The 25,000-nt window shown below is 46.0% G+C and overlaps 3 protein-coding genes across 4 annotated transcripts in view; 1 reads left to right on the top strand and 2 right to left on the bottom strand.

Moving 5' to 3' along the window:
• Window positions 1-2,446, bottom strand: part of LOC109402953 (uncharacterized) — a 4,085-nt gene extending 1,639 nt beyond the window's left edge. The window contains exons 1-5 of the mRNA XM_062847255.1: window positions 2,179-2,446; window positions 899-2,090; window positions 493-620; window positions 321-436; window positions 1-258 (exon numbers count right to left, since the gene is read on the bottom strand). Coding sequence (XP_062703239.1) covers window positions 1-258; window positions 321-436; window positions 493-620; window positions 899-2,090; window positions 2,179-2,353 — 1,869 coding nt within the window. The 5' untranslated portion in view covers window positions 2,354-2,446. The remainder of the gene's footprint in view (window positions 259-320; window positions 437-492; window positions 621-898; window positions 2,091-2,178) is intronic.
• A 4,174-nt stretch (window positions 2,447-6,620) lies between these two features.
• Window positions 6,621-13,098, bottom strand: LOC109416083 (uncharacterized). 2 transcript variants are annotated; one of them, XM_019690051.3, is made up of 7 exons: window positions 12,821-13,098; window positions 11,524-12,733; window positions 8,175-8,302; window positions 7,996-8,111; window positions 7,636-7,933; window positions 7,060-7,554; window positions 6,621-6,996 (listed from the first exon to the last, which is right to left on the bottom strand). In XM_019690051.3, the coding sequence occupies exons 1-7, from the start codon at window positions 12,999-13,001 to the stop codon at window positions 6,692-6,694; spliced, it is 2,733 nt and encodes a 910-aa protein (XP_019545596.3). In that variant the 5' UTR covers window positions 13,002-13,098; the 3' UTR covers window positions 6,621-6,691. The 2 variants fall into 2 exon arrangements, with proteins under 2 accessions (XP_019545596.3, XP_019545595.3); XM_019690050.3 differs by having other exon boundaries at window positions 7,060-7,933; window positions 12,821-13,096.
• Window positions 13,099-20,825: 7,727 nt separating this feature from the next.
• Window positions 20,826-22,236, top strand: LOC109402918 (serine protease Hayan-like). The gene is made up of 4 exons (XM_019675660.3): window positions 20,826-21,161; window positions 21,240-21,769; window positions 21,835-22,024; window positions 22,084-22,236. Exons 1-4 carry the CDS (start codon window positions 21,104-21,106, stop codon window positions 22,101-22,103), a joined length of 798 nt encoding a protein of 265 aa, XP_019531205.3. The 5' UTR covers window positions 20,826-21,103; the 3' UTR covers window positions 22,104-22,236.
• The last annotated feature ends 2,764 nt before the right edge of the window (window positions 22,237-25,000 follow it).

Raw genomic sequence — 25,000 nt, 5'->3', positions numbered from 1 at the left:
CATGTTATACGAATGCGGTGAATAATCGTCATCGTCTGATGGGAACACGATTTGCCGTTGAACGCGTCGACCTTGCGCCTGGTACTGCCCCTTACCCAGCACAATCGATTCGATCCATTTGATGTGTGCCGATGTCCGCACAAAGTACGCCTCTTTGCCGAAACCACAATCCGGCCCAGCAACCGTCAGTCCGAACACGTACGTGTAGTACCGATCGTTGTACCACGTTTCTCGCTCCAGCGGACCGCCATGTTCGACCTGCCCAAAAACTGTATTCTATAAGGTTCGACATTCGACAGTTATTACGGGTCGAAACTCACCTGACACGTCTGCGGAACGAGGAATTTGCTGTTTCGGGCACACATCACGTCGGGGCTGTTGATTCCCTTACACGCCGTAGGGTCCACTCGCATTCGGGTCAGTACCAGGGTGTTGTCTGCAAAAGAATGGTGTTTAATGATCGAATAAGATTACCCTGGGGATGATTCTCACTGTTGGAGATGGGTTCGTTGTCGTGCAGGAAATTGTTCAGGTTGTAGGGTCCCCGACCGGCAATTTCATACATGTGCATGGTGAGTCCGTTGTCGACTAGGCAGGCCGGTATCGCTTCTGGGCCGAATCTGGGAAAGGAAATATGGGGCATGGTACACTTATTGTATGAACACCCAAAATTTGTTGTGTAAGTTTTAGAATCAAAGGTCGCCCATCAATCACCCTCAAGAACGCATTGCATCAGTTATTGAATTTACATGACCCCCCCTTGGGAGCATCCACAAATAGCTTTTTACACAGACACAACTACAAATTCCTATAAGAATACCAATAAGTTCATTACTCTTGTGCCTCTGTGCTTCACTAAATAGTCACACATACACTACGATTCACAGAGTTTACCCACCTGACATCAGTAGCCAGTTGTACCACTGCAATGTCGTTCTCCAGGTATCCCTCCCGATAGTTGTGATGTATGAAGAACTGTGCTGTCTCTATGATTTGCGACCCCGGTTGATCGTTATGAATGTCCAAATCTCCCACTTTGACGTGGGTCGGCTTAGGATTGATACAGTGCGCCACCGTCAGCACGTAATCCTCATTGATCAGGACTCCACTGCAATTCCATTGGATTCGGTTCGATCCTTGGTTGTAACCTAAGTACACTCGATGTTTGGCCACTGTTTCAATGTCCATGTAGCTCTTTTCCAGTTCGATGAACACGTGATTGCCTACCCGTTTGGTAACCATCGACTCGTCCGCCTCTCGCTTTTGAATGTATCGCAAGGCGCAGGTTTCCGATGCGAAGGATTCTCCGGTTTCCGTTTCGATCCACGAGATGTAGGAGGACACTCTGGTGTAGACTGAGGGAACTGCCATTCCGCAGAATGCACTGAAAGAGGTGATTCCAACGACGTACGGGGTAGATCTATGGTTGGACATCAGCTTTATCTGCAGAGGGCCACCGGAATCACCACCGCAGGTGTCCATTTTGCTGTCATGGGCGCAAACCTGTGTATCCACGATACCGTTACGGAGCGTACGATTATAGTTGGAGTTGTAGAAATTGGCGCACTCGTCATTCGATATGGGTGTCTGCTGCACTTTGAGTAGAATGGGCGTTTTGTCACCAACGTAGGAAGTTTGCCCGAATCCGACAGCTTCGAGACGCGGAAAGTCTACTTCCGGTTGAACCCAGAGGCAGGCTGGGGTCACCACATCGTTGATGATAACCGGTCGCTCCAGAGTTATGATGGCAATGTCGAAATAGGAGGAGGAGAACTTATGCTCTGGATGTCGTTGGAATCTTTGAATTCTGTATTGTTGCGCAAATTTATTTTTGGGATCATCTAAGGTGGTGTTGATGTGGATCACTCCTAGTCGAACAACATCTGGCTCAATACCTTTGCTACAATGAGCCGCGGTCATGACATGCCGCGTGGTAATCACCGATCCTCCGCAGTTGAAGTCAATAACGCCATTCGGTCCCGTCCAACCGACGGCTGCCATGTGAGCGAACTCACCCAACCTCACGGGAACTCCCAAGATCGGATAGATTAGGTTGTAGTCACCGTATTTGTGGTACCGGAGATGGCAATCTGGGAACGAAATAGGCGGCTTACATAAGTGCGATCATTTCTTCAAATACACAAGAAATAACACGTCTATCAACCAATGTTGCCGTACCATTCAATCCCTGGCGCACGTTGGGTAGCAACGCTTTATTCACATCAGTGGGGAACACATCCTCGGCTGGTTGCAATCGACCAAACGCAGAATCGATAGCTACTAAACCGAAAACTATCAGCGCCGCATTGGCGTTTATAGAGCTTCCACAGTTGTGCACTTTACACGAGCGCATCGTTAGGCGCTGGACAAATTTCTACCAATTCTATGCGACTACTAACTAAGTAGCACATTGGATGATGATTGCGAAAGAACACACGGGAGAATACTCAATGTCCCTGCCTCCGGTTCTGTGTCGTCTCATCACATCCAACAGGCAGTGGCGTAATTGTGGATCTTCCCAGAAAATCGTAAAATTTTATAATACAGATAATAGTAAATGAGCTCTTCATTCCAGTCACTTGTTTTGCATTTTTATGATAGATTTCGGTGTTTTTTTTATTTCTTCCTCTCAGGCTTTCGTTTGATTTAATAATTTTCATTGTCAAGGTTCAATGTCATCGACAGGCTTTCTCTTCTGGTTTCCTCTCTCTCTCTTCTTGGCGTAACGTCCTCATTGGGACAAAGCCTGCTTCTCAGCTTAGTGTTCTATGAGCACTTCCACAGTTATTAACTGAGAGATTCCTCTGCCAATGATCATTTTGCATGCGTATATCGTGTGGCAGGCACGAAGATATTCTATGCCCAAGGAAGTCAAGGAAATTTCCTTTACGAAAAGATCCTGGACCGACCGGGAATCGAACCCGTCACCCTCAGCATGGTCATGCTGAATACCCGTGCGTTTACCGCCTCGGCTATATGGGCCCTTCTGGTTTCCTGTTTGTATTTTCTTATTAGAATCTACAATATCCGTATCAGGTTGTCTACTACCTAAAAACCGGGATTATCAGCACTGAGGCAAAAATACTTAGGAAGAACTTAAGAATCCCTCCCACATGATTTGGCGACATTACACTGAGGATTTTCATAAGTTGAAACTTATGAATGGACTATTTTCTTTTTCATTACTCGCTTATTGAGGGTAACGTTCGAATTTTGGACCCCTAGAGGACATTAGTTTGAATTTAAGTCAAAATCAAACAGATTCAGATGGTCTTACACATAATGATAATGTTAGTATGATCGTGATTTTGGACTGCAAAACGGTGAGTCGATAAGGAGAGCGTCCAACATAGCTCTGGTCCTCACAAGTTCCTACCTCATCCTTCCACGGGTCAAGCGATGACAAAGAGTTGTGTGCCCGAGCATCTGCGACTCAAACAGCGTCTGTTCTGGCATCCAGCGGCTGAGTAAGAAACGCTGCACCACGCCCAGCTAGATCCAAGGTGGTAGCCCCATCAGCGTGGTCGTCCCAGTGTTGGTTGGGACGTTAACAGAACTGGCACGATAGCCCTCTGGCGAGACAGGAGTGTTGGCGTAGGCCCAATAAGCCACCCGTAAAAATCCCCATTGCGAATAACATAGGAGAAAATACGACTCGATACAATCGGCAAAGACCCACGCGACGAAATAAGGACTACGATTGGAAACTTGGAACATGGAATTGCAAGTCACTAGGTTTCGCAGGATGTGGCAGGATAATCTACGACGAACTACATCCCCGCAACTTCGGCATCGTGGCGTTGCAGGAACTTTGTTGGACTGGACAGAAAGTGTGGAAAAGCGGGCATCGAGCGGCTACCTTCTACCAAAGCTGTGGCACCACCATTGAACTGGGAACAGGATTTATAGTGTTAGGCAAGATCCGACAACGTGTGATCGGGCGGCAGCCGATCAACGCAAGGATGTGCAGTGCATGTTGAGAGTTAAGGGCCGTTTCTTCAACTACAGCATCATTAACGTCCACTGTCCTCACGAAGGGAGACCTGATGACGAGAAAAAAGCGTTCCACGCGCAGTTACAGCAAACATACGATGGTTGCTCGCCGCGTGACGTGAAAATCGTTGTCGGCAACATGAACGCGCAGGTAGGAAGGAAGGAAACGTACAGACCGGTAATCGGGCAAAACAGCCTGCACGCCGTATCTAATGATAACGGCCAACGATGGTAGTCCGAAGCACCTTCTTCCCCCGCCAAGATATCCACAAAGCCACCTGGAGATCACCCGACCACCAAACAGAAAACCAAATCGACCACGTTCTAATCGACGGTAAATTCTCTCGGATATAACCAATGTCCGCACATACCGCTGTGCGAATATAGATTCGGATCACTACTTAGTCGCTGTATGCATGCGCTCAAAACTTTCGACAGTTATCACGACCACGCGTCGAAGTCGAACGGCGCGGTTCAACATCGAGCAGCTGCGTAACGTAGAAGTGGCTCAAGACTAGGCGCAGCAGTTGGCAGTGGTCCTACAAATGGAAGAGCAGCTTGGCGCAGCTACACTTGAAGATGGCTGGAGGGACATCCGATCCGCCATAGGTAGCACCTCGGCTAAAGCACTAGGCTCCGCGACTCCGAATCACAGAAACGACTGGTACGACAGCAAATGTGAACAGTTGAAAAACGAGAAGAATGCAGCATGGGCTACAATGTTGCAACACCGTACGAGAGCGAATGAGGCACGTTACATACACGCACGGAAAAGGCAGAACTCAGTCTTCCGGATGAAGAAGCGCCAGCAGGAAGAACGAGATCGCGAAGCGATGGAAGAGCTGTACCGCGCTAAGGACACACGAAAGTTCTACGAGAAGCTGCTCGCGCAGAGTTGTTATGCCACAAGTCGACATGTGCCGAGACAATCAAGGGAATATTCTCACGAGCGAGCGTGAGGTGGTCGAGAGGTGGCGGCAGCATTACGATGAGCACCTCAATGGCGACGTTGCAAGCACCGAAGGTGGCGGGGTCACAGATCTAGGAGTACGTGCGCAGGACGAAAGACTTCCTTTCCCTAACCTCCAAGAGATTGAGGAGGAGGTTGGCCGGTTCAAAAACAACAAAGCCGCTGGAGCACATCAACTACCAAGCGAGTTACTAAAACACAGTGCAGAATCACTGGTGAGAGCACTACACCACCAAGATTTGGGAGGAAGAAGTATTTCCGGAGTAATGAATGGGAGGTATCGTGTTTTATTATCTATAAAAAGTGCGACAAGTTGGATTGCGGGAACTATCGCGCGAACACACTACTGAGCGCTGCCTACAAGATACTCTCTCCAATTCTATGCCACCGCCTGCAAGAGAGTTCGTGGGGCAATACCAGACTGGATTTATGTGTGAACGCGCTACAACGTGTCAGATGTTCGCCATCCGCCAGGTGTTGCAGAAATGCCGCGAATAAAACGTGCCCACACATCACTTGTTCATCGATTTCAAATCGGCGTATGATACAATCGATCGAGAACAGCTATGGCAGATTATGCACGAATACGGATTCCCGGATGAACTGACACGGTTGATCAAGGCGACGATGGATCGAGTGATGTGCGTAGTTCGAGTATCAGGGACACTCTCGAGTCCCTTCGAATCTCGCAGAGGGTTACGGCAAGGTGATGGTCTTTCGTGCTTGCTGTTCAACATTGCTTTAGAGGATGTCATTAGGAGAGCGAAGATAAACACGAGAGGAACGGTTTTCACGAAGTCACTTCTGCTGCTTGGTTTCGCTGATGATAGCTCGAAAATTTGAGACGATGGCAGAAACGTACATGCGACTGAAGAATGAAGCCAGGGAAATCGGATTAGTCATTCATTAATGTGTCGAAGACAAAGTACATGGTGGCTCCAGGGAGGAATCACCGCGTCCGTCACCTCGAGTTTCTATCAATGGTGATGAAATCGAGGCGGTTGAAGAATTTGTGTATTTGCGTCCACTGGTGATCGCCGACAACAACATCACCAGAGAAATTCACAGACGCATTGTGGCAGGAAATCGAGCTTACTTTGGACTCCGCAAAACTCTACGATCGAACAAAGTTCGCCGTCACACGAAGTAAACTATCTACAAAATGCTGATTAGACCGGCAGTCCTCTATGGGCACTAAGCATGGACTACGTGCAGAAAACCAACGTGCCCGTGGAGTTTTCGAACGGAAGGTACTGCGTACCATCGACGGCGGAGTGCAGATGGAAGACGGAACTAGGAGGAGGCGTATGAACCACGAGCTGCATCAGCTGCTAAGAGAACCAACCATCGTCCACACCGTGAAAATCTGGAGGCTACGGTGGGCGGGTCACGTCATCAGGTTGTCGGATAGCAACCCGACTAAAATGGTTCTAGAGTCATCCTACCGGTACAAGAAGACGTAGTTGCGCAGCGAGCTAGGTGGATCGATCATGTGGAGGACGACTTGCGGACCCTTCGTAGAGTGCGGAACTGGAGACACACAGCCATGGACCGAGTAAAATGGAGTAGAATGTACAGCAGAGGTCACTCAGGCCTTAGTCTAGCCGGAAAGGGTAAGTAATAGAGGAAGTGATATACTAACAATTCCAGTTCGCAATTACAGGTTCTTTCACTCGAAAGAGTACGCATTTCTTAATCGTAGAGGAGATGAGTATAATACACTATAATCTATGCTTCCACAACGGAAAATATCCAACTTTTGTACGCGGAAAGCCGTGCATAGACGGTGGCTGTGTCGGATTTTCCCGGGCAGCCCACGTTGTACGAGCTTGTCCCCACGATAATGGAGATTTTGATGGAACCGGTTAGAATGATGCCTTCCAAAGGATCGCCGCTTCTATCCTGGCACGAGTTGTCTGTGAAGTAGTAATTCTCCGCACAGAACTGTTCTTCATCGACCAGATTGGCCATCTTGAAGAATTTCCGGCAGTCCTGGTTGTATCGGGCCATGCGTGGACGAACCATCACTTGATCTACGGGAGGAAAGGTGGTTAAAAGGATAATTTCCAGTTTAATCCATAAGAGTAATACAATACCATTGTCAACTCCAAGGGTATACATCTTGAGGGGAACGGTCGAGTGGTTTGGCCATATGCAAGCTGGTAGCACACGATCGCTGAAGACTGCCTTTGCGGACAATCGAACCAGTGCCAAGTTTCCAGTCGACCTCGCCACGTTGTAGTTCGGGTACGCTATAACTCGCTCAATCCCAATATCTTGAGTTCCTTTATCTTGACGGACCGCTCCCAACCGTACAGTATTATGCGTTCCCGATTTGACGCATTCGGCACTGGTCAGCACGTATCTATCGCTGATCAACGCTCCGGTACAACTCCAGACGTATCGGCCATACTGCTGGGTGCCGATCAACGCCACATGCGGATATTCCTTGTCCTGTACTGGTCGTCCTTCCGACGGGATGCTCTCGTACTCTTCCTCCTCGTGTCGTTTGTACTGTTTCCAGTAGCTGACGCACTTCTTCATGCTGTATTTTTCCTCATTGGGCGATTTCCCGCAGCAAACGACCGGATCTGTCCCGTGGCGGCAAAATTTCACCAAAGAAAGAGCAGACATGTTAACATTGGGACAGCTTCGGTAGTACTGACAAACACCTGCTACGTTTTGAGGCGTCGTACACGGCATCCCGATCGTGTTGTACGCATAGGTCGGTCCGTAATCGTCATCGTCTGATGGAAACACAATTTGCCGTTGAACGCGACGACCTTGCACCTGGTTTTGCCCCTTGCCCAGCACAATCGATTCGATCCATTTGATGTGTGCCGATGTCCGCACAAAGTACGCCTCTTTGCCGAAACCGCAGTCCTGTCCGGCAGCCGTCAGTCCGAACACGTACGTGTAGTAGCGGTCGTAGTGCCACGTTTCACGCTCCAGCGGACCTCCGTGTTCGACCTGCCGAAAAAAGTATACTATAAGGATAGACATGCAACGGTTATTCCGGATAGAAAACTCACTCGACACGTCTGCGGCACCAGAAATTTGCTATTTTGACCGCACATCACATTGGGACTGTTGATTCCCTTGCACGCCGTTGGATCCACTCGCATTCGGGTCAGTACCAGGGTGTTGTCTGTGGAATAGGGAGATCTGTTTTACGATCGAATAAGATTTCCCTACTGGGGATGCTACTCACTGTTGGAGATGGGTTCGTTGTCGCGCAGGAAATTATTCAGGTTATAGGGTCCTAGGCCGGCCATTTCATACATGGGCATCGTGAGTCCATTGTCGACTATGCAGGCCGGTATCGCCTCAGGGCCGAATCTGGGGAAAGAAATAAACACATATCAGGCCAAACATTTCAATAGGTCCTATCTGCATTTGAGAGGCTCTCTTTGTTCACTTTCTCTTTCAATTATTGCAATGTAATGGTACACTTTTCAACTATTTTTGCAGTACAAATCAAAAGACGATTGTTTTGACCATCGTTCAATGCAAGGAGACAATCATAATACAAATAAACAGCTGAGATATTAACGAAAGAGAGGGAAACCAAAGAGAGCCTCTCTTCTGCAGATTGGACCTTTAGACATGTTTGGCCTGATATGTATTCAGTTAGTGGAAAAAAATGTCTGTTATTGAACCACGATAACTGCAGACATTTGTTAATACATACAGTCATGATACTGTGTTGTGCGCAGGCTGTTCTAGCCATTTGCTATCAAGATATTGGAAGTTTTCAACATTCTCCACTGCTTGCCTAGCTACCGTAAAGCTGGAAGGATTGACCATGTTTACATCCAACGATTTGGTCTTGTTGACGTTGATGGTAAGACTTGCCGCTGAGGAGCGATCGGAAAGATCATCGAGCTTGCTCTGCATATCAGAGTGCCGTTGAGCTAAGAGAGCAACGTCTCAGCCAGTTCGAAGTTATTTAGGTGCTCCATGGTATTTGGTTCACGATCAATCGCACCTACCAGGATCTCGTCGTTTATGATGAGGAACAGTAGCGGTGACAGGATACATCCTAACTTCACTCCAGCAACGACCCGGATGGGATCGGACAAGACACAATTGTACGGGACTCTGCACGAAAATGCCCTGTACTGTGCTTCAATGAGGCCGATGATTTTCCCAGGCACATCCTTGCGCCTGAGGGCTTCCCACAAGTTCCCGTAATTGAGACGTCCGGAAGCTTTATCGTTATCAATGAACACCAGGTAGAGAGACTCTTGGAATTCATTTATATGATCCAGGATGATACGGAGCGTGACAATACGGTCCACACAGGATCGTCCGGCACGGAATCCTGCTTGCTGCCACTGGAGAGCTGCGCCAATCTTCTCCTGTTAAGGATCACTTTGCAGAGGACTTTGAGAACGATACACAGTAACATGATGTCCCACGAATTATCGCATACAGACTGGTCACCCTTTTTGGGTACCTTTACTAAGACGTCTTGCATCCAGTTGACCGGAAATGTCGTGGTTTCTCATATGTGACAGAATAATTTGTGCAGCAGTTGTGCAGATACTACGGGGTCAGCTTTGAGAATCTTGGCTGATATACGATCGACTCCCGGGGCCCTGTTCGATTTCATGCTACGGATGGCTGTTTTTCTATCTCCTACACTGATGGAGCTTCGGAGTTGACACGGATAATGCGTCGAATCCTTGGCGGATCATGATGAGGGTTGATGGCGTAGCCGGCACTTGAAAAAAGTTTCCAAAGTTCTCGGATCAGCGTTTCAGCTGGTCAGCCGGTCATTCACGGGCATCATAGCATTCATCTTAGTCCCACTAAAGCGACGTAAGACATCGAAGAGGAGACGAATGTCGCCGGTATTTACGGCTTTCTCGCCTTTGTCACCTAGGGAGTCCGTCCACGTTCTATTGTCCAGCCTACATGTGCATTTCACTTCCTTCTTGAGAGTCGTAGGAGGGACGCTCACGGACTACGGCTTTGGCTCCTCGTGTTTTCGCTCGCTCTATCACGACTTTGGCATTCCTTCGCTCCTCTATCTTCCTCCAGGTATCATCTGTGATCCACTGCTTTCCCGGATGTGTAGCTCACCTTCACGCCAGTGGCGATGAAGGCTTTCTTGATGGTGCTCCATTGATCAGCGCGAAACGCTTCCATCTTCCATCAGCATAGAAACGCTTCCATCTTCCGGAATACCCGCAGTCCGGTTCTCTAGCTCCTCGACGAAGGACCTTTTCGAGGCAGCGTCTTCCATTCGGCGTATTTTGAAACTGCGCCCGATTGTCTCCTCCTGTCGATGGATATTGTCAGGATCTAGAACTCGGCGGTTAAAAGATGATGGTCGGACGCAACGTCGGCGCTACGTTTGTTCCGTACATGAAGCAGGCTCCGTCTCCGTCATTTTCGGCTGATGCAGATGTGGTCGATTTGATTATCCATGACGCCATCACGGGAAACCCATATCACTTTGTGCGCTGGTCGATGAGGATAGATCGTTGTTGTCACAAAACTCTGCAAACAGCTCTCCGTTCTCGCTCATTATTCCGAGACCATGGCGTCCCATGACGTGCTCATAGCCCAAGTTGTCGGAACCAACCTTCGCGATGAAGTCGCCCATGAAGATCTTGATATAACCTTTCAGAATCATGTCCGCGACAGCATTCAGTTGGCTGTAAAAGTTCTTTTTGCCTTGCATTTCGACAGCATCGGTTGGTGCGTAACATTCAATCATGGTAAGGTTTCGAACCCGTGTTCTGAATCTGGCTACAATAATAGATTCTCACTTCATTAGTACAGCGTGGGCCTGAACGCTGAGCAGGAAACCAACGTGTTCACCTCGTAGGCCAGAGTATGTATAGCAAAACTTGACCCGACGCCAATCTGAATTCTTTAAAGTTCGGCTAACGGACTTAGCTCAGTCCTAGGATCTCAAGCTTTATTCGGCATGCCTCATTGAATAGTGGAGGAACTTGTCATACTCAGCAGCTGGATGCCAGAATAGACGCTGTTTGAGCCGTACCTCCTTGGTGAACAGACGCTCGGGACGTATTTCCTCAATCTAGCTGAAGTCAGAAGGGTAACAGTGTCCAGGCTGCACTACCAGTTAAGCAAACAACTCTTAGCTGGCGGTCTTTCAAGTTAAAACTTTTGGAAATCGAATCATTCTAAAGAATCATCTTTGCGGTAAACGGTACGTTCTCTGTGATGCAAGCATCAATATTGGCAAGAATAATAATCGGGCTTAATCTAACTCGATCATTTTATAGGATGCTCTTCTTGTGCTGGTTGCGTATGTGTTAGATCAGATTAGATTAGATTAGCAGCTAGCTTACGATGCCAATCTGGTCGGTACTTGAAAACAATGCGGGTTCCTTTTCTGTCAACAGTGCATATTATCCCAGGTACCCCTATCACATATTTGATTTGTTTATCGTTTTTAAAATCACACTCAACTACAATAACATGAAATCCCCGAACGATTAAAAATAAGTTCATCACACTTGTGCCTCTGTGTGCTTCACCACACAAACACACATCCACTACGATTCACTGAGTTTACTCACCTCACATCGGTAGCCAGTTTGACCAGTGCAATGTCGTTCTCCAGGTATCCCTCCCGATAGTTGGGATGTTTGATGAACTGTGCTATCCGTATGATTTGCGCCCCCGGTTGATCCTTATGAATGTCCAAATCTCCCACTTTGACGTGGGTCGGCGTAGAATTGAACACAAACTTGTCACAGTGCGCCACCGTCAGCACGTAATCCTCGTTGATCAGGACTCCACCGCAGTTCCACTGGATTCGGTTCGATCCCCGGTTATACCCTAGGTACACTCGGTGTTTGGCCATTATTTCAATGTCCATGTAGCTCTTTTCCGGTTCGATGAACACGTGATCGCCTACCCGGTTGGTAACCATCGACTCGTCTGCCTCTCGCATCTGAATGTATCGCGAGGCGCAAGTTTCCGGCGCGAAGGATTCCCCGGTTTCCGTTTCGATCCACGAGATGTAGGAGGATACTCTGGTGTAGACTGAGGGTGCTGCCGTTCCGCAGAATACTCCGAACGAGGTAATTCCCACGACGTAGGGGGTTGATCGATGATTGGACATCAGTTTGATCTGCAGAGGGCCACCGGAGTCACCAAGACAGGTATCCATTTTGCTGTCCCGGGCACAGACCTGCGTTTCTATAATCCCGTTACGGAGCTTCCGGATGTTGTTGGAGTTGTGGAAATTGGCGCACTCTTCGTTCGATATGGGTGACAGTTGCACTTTGAGTAGAATGGGCGTTTTGTCGCCAGCGTAGGAAGTTTGGCCGAATCCGACAGCTTCAAGCCGCGGAAAGTCTACTTCCGGTTGGTTCCAGAGACAGGCGGGGGTTACCACGTCGTTTATGGTAACCGGTCGCTCCAGAGTTATGATGGCAATGTCGAAGTAGTAGGAGGAGAACTTATGCTCCGGATGTCGTTGAAATCTCTCAATTTTGTATTGCTGCGCAAATTCATTTTTGGGGTCATCTAAGGTGGTGTTGATGTGGATCACTCCTAGTCGGACAACATCCGGAGGAACACCTTCTCTACTGCCACAGTGAGCTCCGGTCATAACGTGCCGCGCTGTAATCAGCGATCCTCCGCAGCTGAAGTCAATAACGCCATTCGCTCCCGTCCAACCGACGGCTGCCATGTGAGCGAACTCACCCAACCTCACGGGAACTCCAAAGATCGGATAGATTAAGTTGTAGTCACCATATTTGTGGTACCGGAGATGACAATCTGGGAACAAAATAGACAACTTACATAAGTGCGATCATAGGTCTAATTACACAAAAAATAACACGTCTATCAAACGATGTTGCGTACCATTCAATCCTTGGCGCACGTTGGGCAGCAACGCTTTATTCACGTCAGTGGGAAACACATTCTCAGCCGGTTGCAATCGGCAAAGCGCGGGATCGATCGCCACTAGGCCGCAAACCAACAACGCCGTCGCGGCGGTGGCGATAATAGAGCTTCCACAGTTGTGCACTTTACACGAGCGCATCGTCAGGTACACTGCGGGGCGCTGGACAAATTTCTACCGATTCTACCCGACCACCTACTACTAACTAAGTCGCACATTGGATGATGAGAGCGAAAGAACAACTTAGGTACTCGGGAGAGAACCAGTTTTGCTGGAATCTGACTCATCTTCTAGCAGCACCAGCCGCAGCAGCGATCGTTGTTGCGTTTGCTAACGCCCCTGCCTCCGGTTCTGCGCGTCGTCTCGTCACAGCTAACAACGGCGGGCAGTGGCGTAATTGAGGGGGTGGGGTACTTCCCAGAAAATCGTTAAATGCTATAATACAGAAAGTAAATGAGTTTCTTATTGCAGTCACTTTTTTAACGTTTTCACAACTTACCGAAATGGCAAATTTCGGTATTTTTTCAATTCCATTGTTACTGGTTCTTGTTGATTTCAATCTTCTATTTTGAAGATTCAATGTCAAAGAATATCTCGCTGAATTTCGGAAAAGTTTTCACGTGTTCGAGAAATGCGTGAGATTGACCATTCAAAAGGTTTCAGAGGGGTTTTGGGGGGTCTTCACAAGTTGTTGAGCGAGTTTCAGGAGAGTTTCAGGAGTATATCATAGGCGTTTTCAGGGCATTTCTAAACGTTTCTGGTCGTTAAAGGTTTAAAAGGGCTTCACAGGCTTCCAGGCGAGCTTCAGAGGGGTTTCAAGAGGTTTTTTTTAAAGACGTATCAAGGCGTTCCAGAAGACGTGTCAGACGGATCTCGAGGGCTGGGGCTTTAAGGAGTTTTGCAGGCTTTCAGGTGAGCTCAAATACGTTTTCAAAGGTATTTCAGAGCCGTTTCAATGCGTTTTATACGCGTCAGGGGCCTTCAGATGACTTTTGGTAAATCTAGGTGCTCGAGGGGGCTTCAGAGGAGGTTCCAAGGGGCTTAACAGGGGGTTTCAGAGGCGTTTTCAAGAGGGGTTTCAGAGACTCTTTGGTAAGCTTCATGGAGGATGCTTCAGCTGCGTTGCAGGCTGTAGCTAGACGTCTCGAGTCGATACAGGAGGCGTTTAAGTGGAACCTGGGGGCTTTAGTAGGTTTAACAGGCTTCCAGGTGAGCTTAGAGACGAATTCAAGGAGATCTAAGTGCCATTTCAAGAAGTTTTAATATTGGTACGCTGGTTCCAGATTATTTTAGAAGGCTTCAGAGATTTGCATATGAGCCAGGGGAATTTCAGTAGTGTTTTTAGGCAGTACCCCGTAAGTTCCGAGGAATTCACAGGCCTTTCAGGTGTGTTTAGGGGATTTTAAGAGGGTTTCAGAGCCGTTCAAAGGCGCTTAAGATGGGTTTAAACACGTTTCAGACTAGGGATGCTTGTATATCCGATGGCTTATACTCCAGAAAGTTCGCAGATATTCTTAGACAGGCATTGAACTAATAGCGAGTTGAAGCATACAAATATGAGCCAATATGAATGTACAGTAGACGTTCGGTAACTGCAACATGTTTACGTTTCACTTAGCGAATTAAATTCGATAACTGCAACAACTGACAGACGTCAAAGAACTGTCAGTTGCTGCATAATGCAGCCAAAGTGCATTAGAAAAACATCGCACTGCAACAAAACTGCATACAAAAAACTTCGCATCGCTGTTGACATTTCGTTTTGAAGGATAGCGATGCGATAACTGCAAAATTGTTGCACTTAGCGGACTTTCAGTTAAAAAGCATTGCAATTAAGGCGTTTGCACCGAGCGAACGTCTACTGTAAACCTTATTTATAATATAGTGAGAGGTCACAAGTTATGCATGAATATGATAACTTAAGCTTAGGGAAGTTTTTGGAATACCTAACATAGTCGAAATCCTTGCTCATCCCTCACCTTTCAATATGACCCAAACACCTCTTAAATCCTACTCCATGCTACTTCTTTCCCATAAACCATCCTTGTTCCTAATATTAAGTACTCCTACTGCTCTGAACTAAATTCCATCCAAGTAATGCTACCTAAACGGTGCTACCCAAATGAATTTTAGCTATATGGAGGTTCTAGTGCAGTCAAAATGATAACAGGAAGAATTTGGGCCAAGAAAATAAGGGAAACTAAAATAAATCATTTTGGTTTTCGAATGGTTCGTAAAAAACCTCTTAGAACTTATTGAACTTCTAATTGTTGCTTGGGTTTCAACCTCATGTGATAAGCATTCCCAGCTTCTATGAAAAGCTATCATAGCGTATATGGAAAACTGTTGCAGATGCTGTGATAGGTTTTTACCAGCTTCTGTGAGAAGCTTATGCAGTTCAGCGAGGCGCTTTCCCAGTTTCTTTGAGAAACCTTTTCCGTTTCTGCGAAAGTCATGCAGCAGTTTCTGGGAGAAGCTTGTCAGGTTATGTGAGAAGCTGCTCAACTTCTGTAAGAAGATTCTTGAAAGAAGCTTCTCAGTTACTGTAAGAACCTTTCTCAGCTTCTTTTTTTTATTTTTATTTCTGTGTATTTTAACTTATGCTAATTCTACACTTTTTCTCAGCTCCTGTGAGAAGCTTTTCAGCTTCTGTGAGAAGCTTCTCGGCTTCTGTGAGAAGCTTTTCAGCTTCTGTGAGAAGTTTCTCAGCTTCTGTGAGTGAGCTTCTGTGAGAATCTTCTCAGTTTCTGTGAGAAGCTTCTCAGCTTCTGTGAGAAGCTTCTCAGCTTCTGTGAGAAGCTTCTCAGCTTCTGTGAGAAGCTTCTCAACTTCTGTGAGAAGCTTTTCAGCTTCTGTGAGAAGCATCTCAGCTTCTGTGAGGAGCTCTTCAGCTTCTGTGAGAAGCTTCTCAGCTTCTGTGAGAAGCTTCTCAGCTTCTGTGAGAAGTTTCTCAGCTTCTGTGAGAAGCTTCTCAGCCTCTGTTAGAGTCTTCTCAGTTTCCGTGAGAAGCTTGTCAGCTTCTGTGAGAAGCTTCTCAGCTTCTATGAGAAGTTTCTTAGCTTCTGTGAGAAGCTTCTCAGTCTCTGTTAGAGTCTTCTCAGTTTCCGTGAGAAGCTTCCCAGCTTCTGTGAGAATCTTCTCAGTTTTTGTGAGAAGCTTCTCAGCTTCTGTGAGAAGCTTCTCAGCTTCTGTGAGAAGCTTCTCAGGTTCTGTGAGAAGCATTTCAGCTTCTGTGAGAAGCTTTTCAGCTTCTGTGAGAAGTTTCTCAGCTTCTGTGAGAATCTTCTCAGTTTCTGTGAGAAGCTTCTCATCTTCTGTGAGAAGCTTCTCATCTTCTGTAAGAAGCTTCTCAGCTTCTGTGAGAAGCTTCTCAGCTTCTGTTAGAAGCTTCTCAGTTTCTGTGAAAAGCTTTTCAACTTGAAGGAGTTGCTTTTCAAGAATGTTGCTGAAAGTTTTTCAATTCTTTTTTTAATTTTTCAACTGCATGAATTGCTTCTGAATTTCAATATTTTTGCCATCGCACACCAAAACCGACTCTTCAAACATTAAATTGAATCCACTTTTCATACGAAACTCCTCCTGGCTGGTTGGCAACACCAACAACAGACAAATTTATGCATAAATTTCACTTTCACCAAAATTTCCATCGAAGCACTTACTTCCACCAACCAATGCGGCTCGAATTGTTTTCCCTCCTTTGTATATTTTCGCCTCGCGTCTTCTATCTTTATTTTTCCGGTGAAACACGGCAAGCAGTTATCATTTTCCACTGTTTCTATAGATAGTCTCCTTCAGTGTTAAATCCGTTTTCAGTTGCTTGACGAAGCTTGCTATTTCGACCTATGATGGCCGAGGACTTCGCGGTGGAATCCGAAATTGAACAGTATTTTCGATTTTAGAGGCTCTATGAAAAGAAAAAGTGGTTTTGACATTTGGTTCATCCAAGGGCGCTCCCCTATCTGGTAGCTATCATAGTTTAATCTGTCAGCTCCTTACCTTCATGATGTTTTCTGACTGCGCTGTTTTTCTCCGCCTACCATTCATACTTTCGTAAAATCTCCGCATATCACTTTGTTCCATACTGCCTCTGCAATGACTTTCTCTTCATACTGCTTCTGCTTTCTGCGATAAATTATTCTCTCGATTGGGCTCGCTTCTGGTAACGTTTATCATAATCTATCACATTCTGGCACTCCTCATCGAACCAACCATTTCTGGGTCGTATTTCCCAAGTAACATTTTCGAGTCAAATAGACTAGAAGAGGTTCTTATAACCATCATGAAACCAAAATAAAAGGTATGAGGTTTTATGACGGTTCTTAAAACCTCTTAAAGACTAATTGATCCACAGAATGTTACTTGGGTTGAGCAGTATTTATCACGTGTTGCCCTGCTCTGTGGATAGACTCCCACAGTTTGCCGAGGATGTCGCCTACCACACCTTCTGCTGCAAAGTGCTGGATATTGAAACACTTCGGTCGCTGAATTCTTGAGCTCACCACAGTTGATAACCTTGCTTGAATGTGCTTATGCCAATGACATCCGAGACGCAGTTCATCCAACAGTACCTAATTTATTTGGTTGCAAGTTCCGCCGGGTATGCTGCCCTGGAAATGAGCCCTTGGCATCTACATCTGTACAGTATGTATTTTTGCAATACACTGTTATCCAACTATAATCTATGACCCCGTTGGAATTGAACGATCCATTCCCACACTCACTCTTTCGGTATATTCCAGATCAACCAAACTACTCAAAAGAGCAGAACTTCAGATATACACTCGTAATATCCATTATCGTCCAAACTATTCTGAAGTTTAGTCCTCGCCACCGCTACAGTAGTTATTTGCACTGTGAACTGTAACGTCCTATGAACTATTCCAAAGTTCTTTTGGAATTGTCCAGACCAATCAAACTACAAACTGAGCAGTTCTTTAGATCTACACATGTGACTAGAGGTTTCAGAGGGATGTTTTAGGGAGTTTTTTTGGGCGTTTCTGGGAGGTGAGTGAGGTTTCAGGGGCTTGTGGGGGTTCCAGGATGTATCAGGAGGGCTTTTAGGGGCATTTCAATGGGTAACATAACGCTTCAGGGATTTTTCAAAGGCATTTTAGGTGGTGTCAAGGGGCTTCACGATGTTTCTAAAAACCCACCTGAAACCACCCTGAAACTAAATGCTCATCTGAAACATCCTAAAACCCCCTGAATCCCCCTAGAACCCCTTGAAACGCATCTGAAACCTCTCCGATACGTTATATAACTCCTTAAACCGTCCTGAAAGCCCACATGAAACATCCTGGAACCCCCTAAGCCCCCTGAAACTCCCTGAAACGCCTTAAAAGCCTCCTGAAACTTCCTGGAACCTCCAGAAGCTCCTGATACCTCCTTAAGCACCTCTGAACGCTCTCTGACACGCCATGTAGTCTTTTGAAACGCCCCTAAAACATCCTGAAGCCCCTTGAAACCTTGTGGAACCCCCTAAAACGGCTCTGAAACATCCCTGCAACATCTGTAACCGCTTGAAACACCCCCAAAAGCCCTCTGAAACATCCTAGAACTCGCTAGAACCGTAACTTGACTTTTTTTATGCGATTGGTTGCAACAACGCGGTGTATCACGACCTTCGAGTTTTGAAATCAAGAGCAGCTTCATAAAATTTCTATATCTGCAGGAAATACTGTAAGTATTTTATAATGTCTCTTGAGCTTCCCCCGGAACATAACGGAGCTCATCGTCAGCTATGTACAGCGGTTGAATGCTCTTGCGAAACGATTGCGGCGTTATGGAGAATGTTCGAAGCGGAAAGAACAAAACCGGATATTCAAGTTTAACCCTTATGTGGCTGGCAGGGTACCCAGCGCCCATTAAAAAAGCACGCTGTAGAAAAAAGCAAAAAGTTTGTCGGCCACATAACGGTTAACGAAAGGGAGTTCTACAACTGCATCGGAAACGAACGACAAGCCTGATTATGGGCAAGGCCTTCCGGAGATTGGCGACGTCACACAGTTCTGGGCCAATCTATGGGAGAACCCTGCCCAGCACAGCGACGACAATGGGATGTGGTTGGCAGAAGACGTGCGACAGTGTAATGGAGACATGGCCGCGGTCGTAGTTACCGCCCAGGATATACGCGAGGCTACCCGCACAATTTTTCGGTATAAAAAACTGATGACTATTCACGGGCGGATGGCGGAATGCTTCAACAAGGTGCTAGAAGACCCCACGTAGCTACCAGAGTTCATTACCAGGGGTATCACTTATGATCTTCTGCCGAAGGACCAAAACACAGCTGACCCAGCAAAGTACAGACCAATAACGTGCTTTTCGAGTCTGTACAAAGTGCTGTCGTCGGTGATAGCGGACTAGCCCACTGCGATGCCAACGACGGATGACCGAGGAACAAAAAGGGTGTCGCAAGAAAACGCAAGGCTTCAAAGAACATAGATGCAGTCATTGTGGGTCAAGCCACCGAAAAGCAAAGGAACCTGAACATAGTGTACACACTCGATCTTCTTAAGGGTCTGCAGTTGTACAAGGTAGACGGGAACGTCATCAGGCTGATGCAACGCACGATGGAAATGTGGAGCACGTCCCTACAAATTACCGACGGAACAGCTGTGTTGCGGTCCATAACTCTCAGCATCAGGAGGAAGATAATTCAAGGCGATACCTTTAGTCCGCTATGGTTCTGCCTTGCTATGGCCCCCTCAGCAGAGCACCCAACCAATGCAACTATGGCTATCAACTGAAAAGTGGGGGAAGGAGTACAAGAACAACCCACACCTTCTTTATGGACGACCTGAAGGTGTTTGCGGAATCAGTACAAAGGCTGCATCAACTGTTGCAGCTTGTGATGGTGTTCAGCAACGACATCCGGATGGAGTTTGGAAATGACAAATGCCGGTCAGTCCATCTTCGCCGGGGTCAACTAGTGGACGCCAGCTGTTTCCGAGTCAACAAACAGGAGGAGATTCAGAATATGGTTGAAAGCGAAGCTTACAAATACTTCGGTTTCCTACAACTTAGAGGTATTCGCCACACATCGATCAAGAACGAGCTGCAGGACAAGCTCTTGCATCGTGTCAACTGCGTTCTGAGAAGCTTTCTATCAGCCGGCAACAAGGTGAAGGCGATCAACACGTTTGCTGTGCCCCTGTTGAGCTACAGCTTTGGCGTGGTAAAATGGACCAAGACTGATTTCGAGGCGTTAGAACGAGTAGTACTAGTGGCGTTCACCAAGCATCGCATGCGCCATCCAAAGTCGTCCAGCTAGAGAGTCACCCTTCCACGCGCAGTAGGAGGAAGAGGCGTCTCCAATATCCAGGTACTATGTGCCTCTCAGATTCAGCAATTACGGTTGAGTTACGGACATATTTCGTAGAAAGCCAGAACCGTCTTGAAATGTATCGCACTCTAGGTGAAGTTGACCACGGTTACAGCGCCCTGCATCTGGCGCAGGAGGATTGCGACATTAAGACCTTAAGAATTGCGATATTAAGACCGTAGACGAGATTGTCGTGACGTGGAAGCAGAAAGAATTGCATGAGACGCACCCCCATCAACTGGAGCTCGAGCACATCGATAAGGCAGCGTCGAACGCGTGGCTGGTATGGGGGGACCTCATCTCGGAAACAGATGGTTTCATGGACGCCATCCAGGACCGGGCAATTGAGACGAAGAATTTGTTTGCTCCCTAAAGCTTCGAGATGTAGACTCTACTGTGGCACAGAAAAGGCAGAGTAGCCCAACTCGTAATAACTGAATCAGGGGGCCAGGCCCCTCCCACTCACACCTATGGTCCAAGATGGGATGTAATTCGTCTATTTCCGTGAGGCGCTTCAATTAAGTTACAATTATCTCGCCTCTTACCCATTTGATAGACCGCGTGCGGTCTGGGACGGTGCGAGCCCCCTTCTGTCTATAAAGCAAAAGCCCTTCGTCCAGTCGTCCGTCACTCTGGCATCGGCAAGTCAAGTCGCTTTGTTTACCGCCCAACGGCGACGACGGACCAAAACCGGCACCGGCAGGTAGGTCTCTGCTCGGTGAGACGCATTCAAGTCTTTGAACCACGCTTCTTGGAGACACGGTACGCATACTCGCTGATTTACTCTCGGCAAGGTAGTTGTTTTTATTGATTCAGCCAGAGAAGCTGCGCGACGACGCGTCGCGCCGTGCGTGGATCTTAAAGATCGTTGAATATCGTTTGCTCGTTGTAGTCAATTGCTAGCCGTCGCACCGTCAACATGGCCGTCTGTATATGGAGTTTCGTTTTCGTTTGGATTTCCCTAATGATCCGGTTGGGTAGGTCATTTCCATTTCGGAAAGTGTTTGTTTCTTGTATTACCGGTGTCTGTTTCACCCCCGCTGACTGTATAATAGGAAAAGGTCAAAGTTTCGAACCGTATGAGACGTCGCACGTGGCTCTGATCGGATGGACTCAACGTAGTGGCGCCATCAAGTTCGATTGCGCGGGATCGTACCTGGGGAAGAACATCATTTTGACCGGAGCACGCTGCCTGGAACGGGACGGAGCGCTCGCTGATGTCGTTCGGCTGGGAACGGCGATGGGATCGCCGATGGATTTCCACGTTCACAACGTGACCGTCCATTACCGGTACCAGGCGGAGTACTACTATCACAATATGGCAATTATCATCTTGAAGGAGGATCCCCAGGCAGTGTCCAGTAGGTTCAAACCGGCTTGCATCTACTCGCACGCACCACCGATTCCGGAGGGACGGGTGCACCTGATGGGTAGGGATGCGGAAGGGTCCTACCTGAAGACGGAACTGGATTTGGTCGATTCGGACAAGTGTCACGAGTACTACAGTCCAACCAAGAAGCTGAAATATGGCGCGCTGCTGGTTTGCTGCATGTGTGCTCGGAATGCTGAAATCGCCAAATGCGCAGTAAGTATTCAAATTAGGGATGAATGGGAATGAATTCAGATTGATTGTGACATTTGATATTTTAGTCCGAGCTGGGTTCTCCGATGCAGATAATCTTGGAAAAGAACGGAAAGAGAGTTCCATTCCTGGTTGGGCAGAAGACGATCGGACGATCGTGTGGCACAAAGGTGCCAGGGATCTACACCAGGTTGAGCTCGGATGGTCATTTGCCGTGGATTGTTACGATCGCTCGGATGGATTTCTACAATCATGATGGTAGGTTTCATGTCAGTTGTGGATTAAACTTGTTCTACAATTCTGTTTTATTGTTTCAGCTTGCATGGAAAAATATTAACTGTAATCTTCGGAACGATCTTTTCATGACATGACAATTTTAAATTATTTATTCAAATGTACCAACTAATAATTTATAAACTATAATATCAATACATATCACACTTAAATTAAAGATTGTTTCACTTAATCATTTGTTGAGATGACATGTAAATATGTGTGAATCGTTCTAAGATGTTTGCACATCGAGATAGAAAGTCGCGATTCAAGTGAAAACAGGTCTAGATGTTCTGATTATACACATGTTTATTTATGTCGTGCTTCTTACGTCATAATGAATGCATTATTGGACGCCGAGTGGTCTGGTTTTACCGGCCGTTTAAGGTGAATATATAACGAAGCCACACCTCGAATTTGTAAGAGCACAAATCTGAGGAACCAAAAGACGAATTGCGCTGAAAAGATGATCGATTGGTGACCCGTTGGTGGTGACCATTCGATCAACTTTTCATCGCAAACCAACCCTCGGTTCTACAGATTTGTGCTTTTGAAAATTTGGAGTGTGGCTTCGTTATGTATTCACCCTAAGCTGCCGGTGCTTGCCATCCGCTTGTATTTGTGCTTGTTTTTATTTCTTTGATGATGTGTAATTATTCAGCGATTCATTTGAAGCTGTTGAAAGCAATTCTGCAGGGAAGGTTTAGGACCTTTGATATATTTTCGCTAAACTTTGCGTCATTATACGCAAATAATATTTGTTAGTAACGCTTGAATTCAAAAATTTAATATTATGTATCAGCTACCATTTTGAATGTAAATGTATGTGATTATGTTGGTGTCATACAGCAACCTTTTCCATTCCATTTGGAAATATAATTGTCCCAACTATCAGAACTATTTTCACCACTCGCAACCACGCTACTACCCCAAGTAATAATCACAGCTGATTAAGAGCTTGTTCAGGCAAAACTTTCATATTCAAGCTTAAAAGCGGGTTATTCATCTGTTGTACAGCAATAGTGTTTGTTGGGACTTTACACAGTTCACACTCTGGAAGCACTGATGATGACAAGGACGCTCAAACACGAGTGGAGTACGACTGCCCAAGGCAAGGTGGCTCACAATTTGAATCTCCATGTGATTTGTTGTCATTAGTCAAGTTTTAATAAAATAAACATGATTTCACCAAAAAATTGGAGAATCACTCAAAGGGGTTTTTCCCTCTTTCAAAATTTTTAGTTAAAAAATAAATAATAATAATAATAATAACCAAAAAATTGGATGTCTATGGTTCCTAGTTAAAAAAAAAATCTTCCAAGTTGGGTCTTCAAAGTCTGTTTTTTAAAAGCTCTATTTCAGCACAACTTTTATACTCTCATTGTATTCCGATACATTTAGGTACAATGTATCCTAAACGAGTGAAAGAGAGGATAACTACTCAAGAATGATAAGAAAATGACTGTCAAATAACATCATGGTTTATTGGAGATATCTAGGTGTATCAAAAAGTTCTTAGGTCTTAGGACTCTTTCTCTCTGTTTCTCTATCATTTTCTTACGCTCCCCATTAGCTCTAACCAAAGATGTCCGATTAACTCTAACTCACACTCTGTTATAATAACCTTTAAGCCTCTGTCTAAATCACTCAGAGATTCTTCACAAACTACGGAACGCTTTTGAAGGAGGGAATGGGGCAACAACAGTGTTACGCTTCATATAAAGTATCCTAATTTCCCATACAAATGATTTTTTAAAGCAATCCTGGCAGAAATCCATTAGGAAATCTTGGGAGATGCCCTACCGGAATTCTGGGAGGACTATATGGAAGAATTCTCAGATGAATCCCTGCTGCAAGCTCGGCAGGAAGCACTGAAAGAATCACAGAAGAGATCTCGGGAGGAATTATTGGAGGAATCCTGAGAGGACACTCTGAAAGTATCCAAGGTATGTCAAGGAATACCAGCAAGAATCCCTGCACGTACATTCAAAGGAATTGCACCAGGGTTTTTTGAAATCTTCGAAAGAATACCAGGATGAATCCGCGAACTAATGCCGGCATAAATCTCTGAAGCAATGCCGGCTTGAATATCGGAAAGAATCCTTTCATGATGTTCCAGAGCATTTCCGGCACAAATCCTTGGAGGAATCCCGTTGACTAGAGAATACCTGATGGAATCCTTAAAGGAATCACGGCGAGAATCCCAGCTGGAAGATGAGCAGGAATCCCTGGAAGAATTATAGAAGAAATCTCGTAAGACATTGAAGGAATTGGGTTTTTAAATTTTGAAAAATGTATAGATTTTTTGATTTTATACGAAAGAGCACCTTTTTCTGAGTCACTATGATTTTTTTCATATTTTTAGAACTTTGTTTTGATACCTAAAAACAATTTCAAGGAGATTTTTTGAAATCACCTTTTGACAGCTGGGCAACTGTTTGACAGCTCCGCCCAGTACAAATTGCGACGAGGGGTGATTCGACAAATCGCTCCCATACAAACTTCAAATTGATTTTTAAATAGGTTCCCGGACTCTAAAATTCATGAAAATTTGGATTTCGGTTCAGTTTAACATGTAGATTCAGAATATCCAATTAGCTCAACACCGTTAAAGAAGCCAATTGAAAAAAAAAAACTCGGAAAGAATTCTTGAAGGAATCCCATCAGGAATTCTGGCACGAATGATTAAAAAAACCTCTCCAGGATTGCCTCAAGAAATAACGACAGAATTCAATATTTTTTCATGTTTTTTACATAAGGATTCAAAGCAGGAATCTCTAAAGGGATACTCTACGAAATCTCGGAGAACATCTTTGAAAAATTCAAGCAAAAATTCAAGCAGGAATACTGACTTAAACACCTGAATGAATCCTTTAAGGATTTTTTAAAGCAATCCAGGCAGAAATCCCTGAAGTGATCTCAGGAGGAATGCCTATAGGAATTCCGGAAGGAACATCTGGA

This window comes from Aedes albopictus, chromosome 1 (assembly GCF_035046485.1).
Source record: "Aedes albopictus strain Foshan chromosome 1, AalbF5, whole genome shotgun sequence".
Taxonomy (NCBI): domain Eukaryota; kingdom Metazoa; phylum Arthropoda; class Insecta; order Diptera; family Culicidae; genus Aedes; species Aedes albopictus.
This window is presented reverse-complemented; position numbering and strand designations above follow the sequence as displayed.